The sequence below is a fragment of the Octopus bimaculoides genome, chromosome 15, assembly GCF_001194135.2.
Source record: "Octopus bimaculoides isolate UCB-OBI-ISO-001 chromosome 15, ASM119413v2, whole genome shotgun sequence".
NCBI lineage: Eukaryota > Metazoa > Mollusca > Cephalopoda > Octopoda > Octopodidae > Octopus > Octopus bimaculoides.
The window spans coordinates 29,843,795-29,855,699 of record NC_068995.1 but is presented as its reverse complement, the minus strand read 5'-3'; the positions used below and the strand labels follow the sequence as shown (position 1 = coordinate 29,855,699).

General features: G+C 36.7%; 1 protein-coding gene across 10 annotated transcripts in view; it reads right to left on the bottom strand.

Moving 5' to 3' along the window:
* The window catches only part of LOC106869961 (serine/threonine-protein kinase ULK3), a 195,009-nt gene that overhangs the window by 60,460 nt on the left and 122,644 nt on the right, over positions 1 to 11,905 (bottom strand). For all 10 annotated transcript variants that reach the window (XR_001409483.2, XR_008265613.1, XM_014916122.2 and 7 more), the window contains one exon: positions 2,771 to 2,811. Coding sequence is in view for 8 of the 10 variants with exons in the window: in XM_014916122.2 (XP_014771608.1) it covers positions 2,771 to 2,811 (41 nt within the window). In the remaining 2 variants the exon portion in view is untranslated. The remainder of the gene's footprint in view (positions 1 to 2,770; positions 2,812 to 11,905) is intronic.

Sequence of the window (11,905 nt, the reverse complement as noted above, 5' to 3'; positions counted from 1 at the left end):
CTTTCATTGTGATTTCTGCAATGTGGTGCATAAATTGTCAAGTAAATGAGACGCATCTTTGCCTCCACTGATTCACTTGCAAAGTGTTGAGTAAAATTATTTCGTTGCAGACCTCCTTTGGGTCTTTTTATTATCACTACGACACACATAGTCTCCAGTTGGTAACATTGATTTCAAGGCCCTCCAAGATGAGAGACTGGCATTCCACTTCATGTCTATGTTCCATGCTGGCATGGAATGGAGAGTTATTAATGTAGAAATATGGTATCGTAGCTACTAACAGTTGAGGGTTGCGTAGTCTAGACGGCGTTTTTAGATTTCAGTATTCTGTTTACCCCGGGCAAAGCCGGGTATTTCTGCTAGTATTATATATTTTTGTATATATCTACTACTTATGTGGAAAATCGGTGTCTGTTTGTTTGTGGCATTGTTAGCTAACTCCTCCTACATTGTTTATTGATTTTGATGAAACTTGACACGTAAGTAGAACTCATGTCTGGAAACCTTGTGACATACTTAGATTGTTGGAAAAATTGATAATGCAGCCCCTGGAAGGGACCTTTATATCTACCTCATATAACTAATTTTTTTAAACACTTAAGGGAAATAACCCATAGCCCCTGTACAATATTTTTTTTAAACACTCAATAGAAATAACCCATTTCATTGTTTATGTTCGATTACTTTGAATATTGATTTTTTTGTGTGTCCTATTTCTAATTTTTGCAGACAATATCACTTTTATACTTTATTTGACATGTGAGATGAACTCATGCCTGGAAACCTCGTGACATACTTAGATTGTTGAAAAAAAATCGATAATACTGCCCTTCCAATGGATCCTTCTGTCTATTACATATTACTAATATTTTATTTAAACAACCCAAGGGAAATAACCCATATCACCTGCAGATGTTAGCAAAGTGATCAATATTTGATTCTCACGATCAGCCGACCTAATTCTGCATTTCACTACTTACAGTTTTGAACTGCTAAACATTATTATTGCACTTTCTTAATTTGAATCTTAAACCTTAAAGACTTCATTCATACATTTCTATACATACATGCGTTTTTGAATGCCCATTACTCCGATAATTCTGCATTTTTACAGTTACACTTTCTCCATGAGGGTAAATAAATTTTTTTATTCCACAACGTATTTGTTGTGGCTTCATGCAGGCATAGCGTGCATTCGATCCTCAATTGCCAAATTTCACTTAACACTTCAACAGAGCTTTTCTCACAGTAAAACAATAGTTTTTCTGTGAATGACAGCAGTTATCCATTTCCCAGATGCCTTTGCTAAGCAAAATAATTTCTTTGTCTCTCACCAACCTCCGACAACCTCTCTCACCAACCTCCAACAATCTCTCCCTCCTCCAGCTGACAGTTTTTTGTACATTTTCGTGACAGAAAATACACCTTTTGTGGCAGTTATAATGAAATTGCTTTCTTATATCAGAGCAACAAGTCATTTCAATAGAACATTTTTACCCGCGGGAATTACCGGGTACACCAGCTAGTATATATATGTGCATGTCTTTGTGTCTGTATTTGACCCACCACCACTACCACCCCCACATGACAACTGGTGTTGGTGCGTTTATATCCCCATAACTTAGCAGTTTGGCAAAAGGGATGATAGAATAAGTATTGGGCTTAAAATAATAAGTACTAGGGTCAATTTGTTCAACTAAAATGCTTCAAGATGGTGCCCCAGCATGGCCACAGTCTCTTGACTGAAACAAGTAAAAGATAAAAGGTACTGCATGTAGTACTACATTATCCAACAGGTCTTTCTTCTATATAGCAGCAGCTGAGGAAAATTTGACTAATATTTTTAGCAAATTAAATGACTGCAAATAGGTTCCTCTCACTGGTTTGTAGACTCCTATCCTTCATTTGATATATTAAGAAACATGCCTAAGATAAAAGCAAATAAAAATATAACAGATGAAGATGACAGAAACATGCCACACTATATTTCTGTTTATCTAATGTCATTTATGTTTGTATAATAAATTTTATTGGTGCATGCAGACATGCCTTAGGAAAATTTTAAAGGCAACTGCATTGGTTATTCACTGTCAGATAAGCCATGATTAACAGAAGTATGTTTGTAAGTAAACTAGTCAGCTGGTAGGGAAAATATTTTTTTAATGAATACACAGATTAACACAGACACACACACACAAACACACACATACTTGCATGCATGTGGACGTGCACACACTAGAGTTAAGGAGGAGGACTTTACATAAATTTCACATGTACACACATATAGATCAACACAGGCACACAAAAACACACAATAATTAAAAACGAGTACATTATATTTTTTAAATAAGCACACACATGCGCGCACACATACACACACATAAAGCTTAAATTTCTGAATATGTACACATCAGCAAACATACTTATAGTTAAGGAAGAATATACTACATATGTTTATCTATACACAACATAACACCATACACATGCATACATAAGCAAACACATAAATAACACATACAACAGTGAGAGACAAGGCAGTCATGTTTATTTGATTCGCCAGAAAAAGTAGCCAGATATCTTTCTTATATCACACTCTACTAACTTAAAAATGAAAGAAGGCAATGGACAATATATTCTTAGAAGCATAAAAAGATGGAATAGTCTCAGATTGTTTTGATCATAGATCTACTCACTTAGTACTGACCTAGTGTTAAATAATAACAACACAACAATTTTTGCTGCTGAGCTTAGAAGACAAATTTCAACTTACCTCTTGGTGTAGTAAATCTTTTCTCTTGCCTTTTGGTTCACCTGTAATGTATAATAGTTACTCTATTAATATATATATATATATATCTGTAAAAATATGTGACACTTATTCAGTAGCCATGATAAAACTCTGAGTTTCGGATGCCAGGGTGGGAGCCTACACCAACATCTCTTCAGTTATCCGGCCAATTGAAAATTCCTATGAAAAATGACCATTAAAAACAAAGAGAAATTACTGTGTAGTGACAAGGTCAAAACACGTCTATATTATCACATGCAAGCATATATCCATATACGCACGCACATATCTCTATATATGCGCGCATATATCTACATACGCACACATCCATGCGCACACTCACAAGCGCGCACATATAAAGTTCCTGGTATGTGTCTATAAACGTACAGGAAAAAAGTTTGGAGGGGAGAAAACAGAAATATATGTATGGAAAAATACATACATATATATATATATATATATATATATATATATATATCATAATATCAAGGGCTATTACTGTGCGTAAAAGCCACATGCTTTAATGGGACTCTAAAGTTGGTTTACACGCTGGCTACTTGATAAAATCTTATATAGATTTTATCCTTATATTTACACACACACACACACACACACACACACACACACACACACACACACACACACACACACACACATATATTAATATATACAGTACATAGCTATGAGCTACTAATAGTTTCATGCATTGAAAATCTTATCTAAGCAGGTTTTTAAAACACATCTAGTGTAATCTCTAGGCTCTGGGCACATGGCCAAAACAAGTTGATCTTACTTGAATGGAAAAGTAAACTGTATGTATGTGTATGTATATACATGAGTGAAAATGAAAATAAATATGATAATTGCTTTTAAATTAGATCTGATAGCATATAAGTGTCATTCTACCTTTCATGTACAAAAAACAGAAAATAAATAAAAATGAAAACGAAAAGAAAACTTATATTAGATGTGTGCAACAACTAATTGATTAGAAATGGATAAGTAACTGATGATAAACAATTTCATAAACACTTGGGAACCTGTGAAAGAGGTAGATCCAGGAAGATGTGGGGCAATGGATAACAAAAGATTTTCAGATGTTGAGCCTCACAGAGGAGATGACAAGGGACTGAAACTTCTGGTGATATGCTGTGTTTGAGAAGACATGGCAAGCTAAATAAAATTGTGGCCATTCATACATACATAGAGACATGTCCTTTATGGCTATGCCACTCCTCTCCAATCTGTCTTCTGTCAAAACTCTCACTCACAACCCATCTTCCCACTACCCTGATCATTGCACATTGAAGACCCCTCTACTTTGCCTCATATCCACACACTCACTCTCCATGCCCTCTCATCCCAGTCACTCCAATTTGTCTCACCATCACTTGCTGCAGTCACCTCTTCCATCATCTCTAAACATCTCCCCTCACACTCTTATGGAACATACCTCTTTATCCCATCTGCACCACTTATACAGCTATTCATGGGTAGGTTCCAATGCATCTCCAACACCATAGGTTTCTCTCTCCCTCATTCTGACTGTCTCTCTATCTTTCACTCTATCTCTCTTTTCTCTTTCTCTGTTTTCCTACTGGAGTAGCTATGTATCTCCTCTAAAGTAAGACACCTATATATATCCCTTTATTATACTCTAATTGCTCACTTGGCACAAACCACTTCCCTTAGTTCCACTCCCTCTCCCAGATGAGAGGTCTTTGTCTTGCAAGTTACTTGGCGACCCCACTGGTGTTGGGCCATGTAAAAAGTAACAGTGGTGGTTCCACATAAAAAACACCCAGTACACTTTGTAAAGTGGTTGGCATTAGGGAGGGCATCCAACAATAGAAACCATACCAAAGTGGACAATGGAGCCTGGTGAAGCTCTCTGACTTGCCAGTGTCTGTCAAACTATCCAACCCATGCCAGCATGGAAGACAGATGATGATAATGATTTTGACATGAAGCCACAAATTTTAAGGCAAGATGTAGTTGATTAATCAACATATAACGTACATACAAAAACACATATAAAAAACTATAAAAGAATAAGAGAATAATCCCAATAGTAGTGTTTATCATTCACAAAAGAAAGCAAAGCAAAGTTGACCCCTAGTAAGATTTAAACTTTGACATAAATGGACAGAATTCTTAAAACCAAAAAGAAAAGTTAGAATTGTTTTATTTACCATCAGTCTCTAAAGATAACATATTTTGTAGGAATCAGGTTCAGTCTTTTGTAGCCACAATTTAACACACTATACAGTGTCTAATGAGGTTGGAAAACCACATTAAACACTCTACTGTAGCCAATGCATTCCAATATTTCTATTGCATTCTGTTTATTTATTTATTCTTTTGACGAATTAGATTTTGTTGCCCATATAATCTACACCTTACTCAGTGCATAATATAGTAAATAATGGTTGTTCATGTACTTCAAGTCTAAATAATAGGTAACTAAAAATTAAAGAAAAATCTTTTTTATTTAGGTTAGTTCAGTTGTTTAGGTAGTTAGGTATGTTGAGAGGATACGATGATAACAAGTTCACATTAACAACAATAATAATACTTGTTTCAAATTTTAGCACAAGGCCAGCAAATTTAGGAGGGGATAACTTGATTATACCAATCCCAGGGTTCCACTGGTACTTATTTTAACGACCCCAAAAGGATGAAAGGTGAAGTCAACCTTGGTGGAATTTGAACTCAAAATGTAAAGACAGACAAAATGCCGCTAAGCATTTTGCCCAGCATGCTAAAAATTCTGCCAACTTGTTACCTTACAACAACAATAATATTGTCTGCATTCGTTGACACATTGTTGGAAGAAGTGTATCAGACATTTATCCACTAGACCCAAGATGGATAAAAATCAAACTCCAAATGATGGGATTTGAAGAGAGAGAAACACTTAAAAATAAAACTATAAAACTGTAGGACATTAAGTCTGGAGTTCTACAGTATTACACTGTAACAGTAATTATTGTCAACCTATTCATAAAACATGCATGATTTCTAAAGCTATTATACAATTTAATTACATAATTCTACCAAAAATATTTACAGTCAGTTTTATGTTCTATTTCAAGTATTAATTTTTGATACAGTTAAAAACATTATGCAGATTCTAAAATTACAAAGGCTGTAATACCAGTTGTTTACCATCTGTCAAAATAATTAGATCTTTGTATTTTTGAAAAAAATATTTTCTTTGCATGTTTAAATTCATTTTGTGAATATATAAAATGATTTCTTCATGGGTGGGCAATTTTCCTTAGAAAATTTCCCCTAATATATAAGAGGTTATAATAGACATGTATACTTTCCAAGGGAAAACATTCTCTCATTCTGGAGGGTAAACTCTGAATCCAGGAAAACTGGCACAAATCTATGAGCGACATTTTGTCCACAGGGGAGTTCCATAAGTTAAGTTGCTATGAGTAGAGTAGAATTTAATGTCTGTTCTTATTACAATCCTCACAACATACCGGGTCCCCCTTTTCCTTCTATGAAAAACACTGCTATAATATATATATATATATATATATATATATATTAGATGCAAAAGGAATTAAAATAGAAGATTAAGAAACAAGACTAGTGGTAGGGAGAATTTATACTCAGTAGTAAGAATCAAATGTCAGCTAATAAGAACCTGTGAGGAAATGTATACAGAGAAAAACAATGGATCTTTCATTCACATTCTGATCTGGAGGTTTAAATTGTGTTTTTATGTTGGTTTTTAAAGATGGGATTGTGACTAAACCAAAACAGTGGACCCATGGACATGCACAAAGACAGCACAAGAGACAGAAAATCTAATTATGAAGGAAATGCTTTGGCATAACCTTTAGCTGTAATAGTTAAAACAAACTAGAGAACTAAAGAACATATATTTATGTGTGTGTGTGTGTGTGTGTGTGTGTGTGTGTGAGTGTGTGTGTGCATGCGTGTGTGCATGCATATGTGACTCTTGCTAATCTTAGACAATGCTGTGTTGTTGTTTTAGTCCATCTGTTGTGCTGTGTTGTAGCAGATTCAGAATAAACATAATTACAATTTGGCTGTATGAATAGACTTTTGGTGAGGCCATTTATGAACACACATAAATAGCAGCTATCCTTGTATAGTTTTAGTTGTTTGTGAACTGATTTTGCAGGGTTTTATATTACTATGGTCCCATGGAAAAACATGTATCATACAACATTTTTATTTTCCATTTATTATTGTTTTAAAAATTTATTTTAGATCAGGGATAGTTATTCATGTCTGTCTAAATACCTATTTATCTTTCTATCTCCATCACATAGTGTTTAATTACATAGATTGGCACTTTGGTAGTGCAGATATGTTCTACTTGATTTTGCTGCCCAACAAGATAGTTTTTGTGACATAATGTGATACCAAAGAAACTACCTGGGATATCTTTCCTAAAATTATACACAAGAATTGCAAGGCTTTTCATATTTCATTGTTTCTAACAAGACTCAAAATGTCTTTCATATTTCATCTTTAACATAGAAATTCTTGCCAGCATGGAAGGCAGATGTTAAATGATGATGATGATGTATTGCAGAGTTTTAAAAGGTATTTAAGGCTTTTGAAAATCCACAACAATGTTTAAGCATCTTGAATAAGATGTATGATTCATAAAATGAGATAAGCAATAACTGTCAATATTTTTTCTCAATTTCAAACTTAGATCACAGAATGTGTAACCCTTCTCTATGTCAACAAATACCAAGTTTCGGGGCTTATTCATGATCACCATCATATGTCCTAACTTTCTATATGTAGTGTACCAGTAATTTCCTGCTCATCTCCAGTGTCAATCTTCACAAAGTAAAATGATAGAGAATTATGAATCTAATGTACACATATACGATATATGTGTGTATTAGCATATAAGGTTAATACTGGGTATGTACAAATGGACATATATGACTACTTTCATCCCCTTCTTACCCCTCTCTTTACTGGGTCTTAATATGGATGCCATATGAGAGGGAGAAAAATTATACTTCATTGAATCAAATTCACAATGTACACTCCACTACCTGGCAAACATTTACACAGATCTTTTCAAAAACAAACAAAAGCCCCTCAGCAACTACCTTCCTGTTGTCCCACCCAAGTATACAATTTTAGGGCTGCAAACATCAACATTGGCACAATGAAGGGGAAATCTGTTGAGATTGCTGAAATGATAGAGTGTCGTCAAGTCGATATGTGATGTGCAAGAAGTGAGATGGAAAGGAACCTCAGCTAGATTCCTCACAGGTAAGAAACAGAGGTTTAAATTCTGGATAGGCAGGAGTGATGGAGTGGGTGGCGTAGGCATACTCTTAGCAGAAAAGTGGGTAGATAAGGTAACTGAGGTAGTCAGAGTGTGCGATAAGGTTATTAAGCTGATTAACAATTACATTTATCTCTGCCTATGCTCCACAGGCTGGGCTAGCTGATGATCAGAAGGGCCGATGTTACAAGGTCCTTTTGCAGACTACCTCAATGACAAATGACAGAGACTCCGTTATTGTGGCTGGCAACTTTAATGGACATGTTGGGTAGCATACCCATGGGTTCCATGGTGTGCATGATGGTTATGGCTTTGGCGCTGAGAATGCTACTTGAGTTCTGTGATCTTATGATCTGCAACACTAACTTTAGAAAGCCAGCCAGCCAGCCACCTATTACTTATCAGTCTGGTGGGAATATAAGCCAGGTTGATTCTCTCCTCACCAGGCAAGGAGACAGGCAGATGCTAACAAATGTGAAGTCTTTCCCAGGTGAAGAGTGTACACCTCAACATAGGCTACTAGTCAGTGACTTCAGAATTAGGCTTAGAGAGACTCAAAGACATAATCCACACTGAAAGATTATAGAAGCTCAAAAACCTAGCAAACCAACAAAAGTTTAGAGACATTCTACTAGAGGCCTCTGATGATAGAGAGGAGGAGGAAGGGACATATAGCTTAGAGGACAACTGGAAGTTCCTGCAGGACAATTTACTGGGTGCTGCTGACCAAATTTATGGTTGATGCAAAGTCCCAGCCAGGCCAAGGGTGACTTGGTGGTGGAACAAGGAGGTGGACAGTGCTATAAAAGCAAAGAGACAGGCCTGGAAAGACTGGGAAAATGGTGGAAGCAAAGCATTGTATCAGGGAGCTGGTGGTCTCTAAGGAAGCTAAGAATAGAGGAGTAGCTTGTTGGAGCAGTTCAGGCCATGTACAGCAATGATGTCAGTAAGGTGAGAGTCAGCCTTGAATACAGTGATGACTTTAATGCACAAGTTGGAGTACACCAGGGATCAGTTCTTAGTCCACTTTTATTCATCATAGTTCTCCAGGCCATAACAGATGAATTCAAAACTGGATGCCCATGGGAACTACTATATGCTGATGATCTTGCTCTTATTGTAGAATCTGAAGCAGAATTGGGGAAGAAGTTCTGGGTTTGGAAGCAAAACCTGGAATCAAAGGGTCTTAAAGTTAATTTCACTAAGACTGAAGTTGTTGATAGTGAGAAAGGAGATAAGATTCTCATTCCGACTGGCAAATGACCCTGTTCAATATGCAGGAAGAAAGTGAGATGTAATTCCATTTGCTGCACCAAGTGTAAGCTATGAACACATAAGAGATGCAGTTGAACTGTGGGAAGGTTATCAGATAAGGCTGCTTTTGTGTGAGGTAGATGCACAGGGACAGTAAGTATTAAGAGCACGAGGGACTAAACTCTCTCAAATGCCCAGGAAGCTCCCGTGAGGTAGTAGATAGTTTCTGCTATTTAGGCGACCAAATAAGTAATGGTGGTGGGTGCTCTGAAAGTATTGCTCTAGAATAAGAATAGAATGGAGGAAGTTCAGAGAACTACTACCTCTGTTGGCAGCAAAAGGACACTCTCTCAGAGTGAAAGGTACATTGTATGATGCTTGTGTGAAAATGGCTATGTTATATGGTAGTGACACATGGACTCTGACTGCAGAGGACATGTTTAGGCTGGAGAGGAATGAAGGTAGTATGCTTCGTTGGATTTGCAACATCAGAGTGCATGACCGACAAAACAACTGTATTGAGAGAAAAGTTGGACATAAGAGGGATTAAATGTGGTATGCAAGAGAGGAGAATGCATTGGTTTGGATACGTAATGCGTATGAGTGAAGACAGTTGTATTCAGAAGTGCCTGTCTCTGAAAGTGGATGGTACCTGTGGAAGAGAGAGACCCAGGAAGACATAGGATGAAGTGATAAGGACTGATCTTAGGATGTTGGGGCTCACAGAAGAAATGACAGTCGACCAAAATGTTTGGTGATATGAGGTCCTTGGGAAGACCCATCCATGAAACTGAGTGTTAGAAGAGTTGTGTCCCTCCCACATGTAACAACACACTTTTCACCCACTCTACCCTAAGAAATTGAACTACAACTCCTCTTCTAACTGCATCTTTCTCTTCCTCACATGTCCTCTTCATAAATTATAATCGTTTCCAATCCCCTTTCTTTCCCTCACTGCCCTGCTCACTGTATTGTTGCTCCCCACACTCACAACACCCACACCCTATTTTTCTAACTTGGTTCTACACTCATATTCTTGTTACTTGTGAGTATATCCTAGCATTACACCATCTCTCTTCTACTCTTTCTTACACTTTTTCTATTACCTACTCTCTCTCTCTTTCCCTTTGGTCACTCTCTCACCCCTTCTCTTGTTTTTCCTCTGACTAGGTAACCAAGTATCTCCTTCACATCAGCACACTTGTTTCTGGCCTCTTTCTTGTATCACTCTCTCATTCTCTCTCAATGGCTAACCATGTACCTCCTCTATAGCAAGACACCTATTTCTGCCTCTCTAGCTTTCTGTTAGACTCAAACCTTTCATCATTTGATACTAGATCATCTCCTCTAATGCCTCCTCTGTTGTGGCAAGACACCTGCTTCTGTTTCTCTGTCTCTTTGTCACACTCTAACCTTTCATCATTTGACACAAGTTCCCCTCCTCAAATGCCCTGCCCCTCTCATAATTACTTGTCTTGTGAGTTACTTGGTTACCCTACCAGTGCTGGTGCCACATTAAAAGCATCCAGTCCACACTGTAACATGATTGGCATTTGGAAGGGCATCCAGCAGTAAAAATCATGCCAAAACTAACTTTGCTTGTGTCATATAAAAAGCACTGAGTCCATTCTGCAGAGTGGTTGGTGTTAGGAAGGGCATTCAGCCATAAAATCCCTACCAAAACAGACACAGTGGCCTCGGGCAGTTTTTCTACCTGGCAGGCTCCTGTCTGCCATCCTACCCTTGCATGGAAGATGGACATTAAATGATGATGATGATAGAAGAATAAAGCATAAACCAGGATACTAGTAAGGAGAGACTTATTTCTCAATTGCCATAAAACCAGAACTAAACAATAGCCCTTCAAAAGGAAGGAGTGATGCACTATGTTATATAATTGAATGTCTTTTTGATGCACTAACTGTTCAAAATTAAATATAAGATTGGTTACTTTTGTTAAACTGTGATAGACTGAAGCAAGAGTTATAGGAGAGTGAGACAACATAGAAATTAAGTTATATTAAGTTATAACTAATTATCAGTTCAGTTATAATTATAACTAATTATCAGTTTAGTTATAATTATAACTAATTATCAGAATTAAGTTATAACTAATTATCAGCTCAAACATTTCAGTAGTTTCTTATGTTATCTTCTTAGATAGATGACTGTATGAACACAAAGTATGTGCATGTACACACAAAAGATATATATATAAAGTTCAATAAATTATTAAATTCTCAGTCAAAACCTAGTTATTTTATAGTTAACTAGCAGAGAAACCCAGTGTTGATGGGATTAAAATGGCATAGTTTTTTTATTGTTTTACTTATTTCGGTCATGTGAGTGTGGCCATGTCGGAGCACCACCTTTAGTTGAAGAAATCAACTCCAGGATTTATTCTTTGTAAGCTTAGTGCTTATTCTATCGGTCTCTTTTTCTGAATTGCTAAGTTATGGGGGATGTAAGCACACCAGCATCAGTCGTCAAGTGATGTAGGGGGGGGGGGACAAACACGGACACACAAACTCACACATACACAGATATGTATGTATATATAT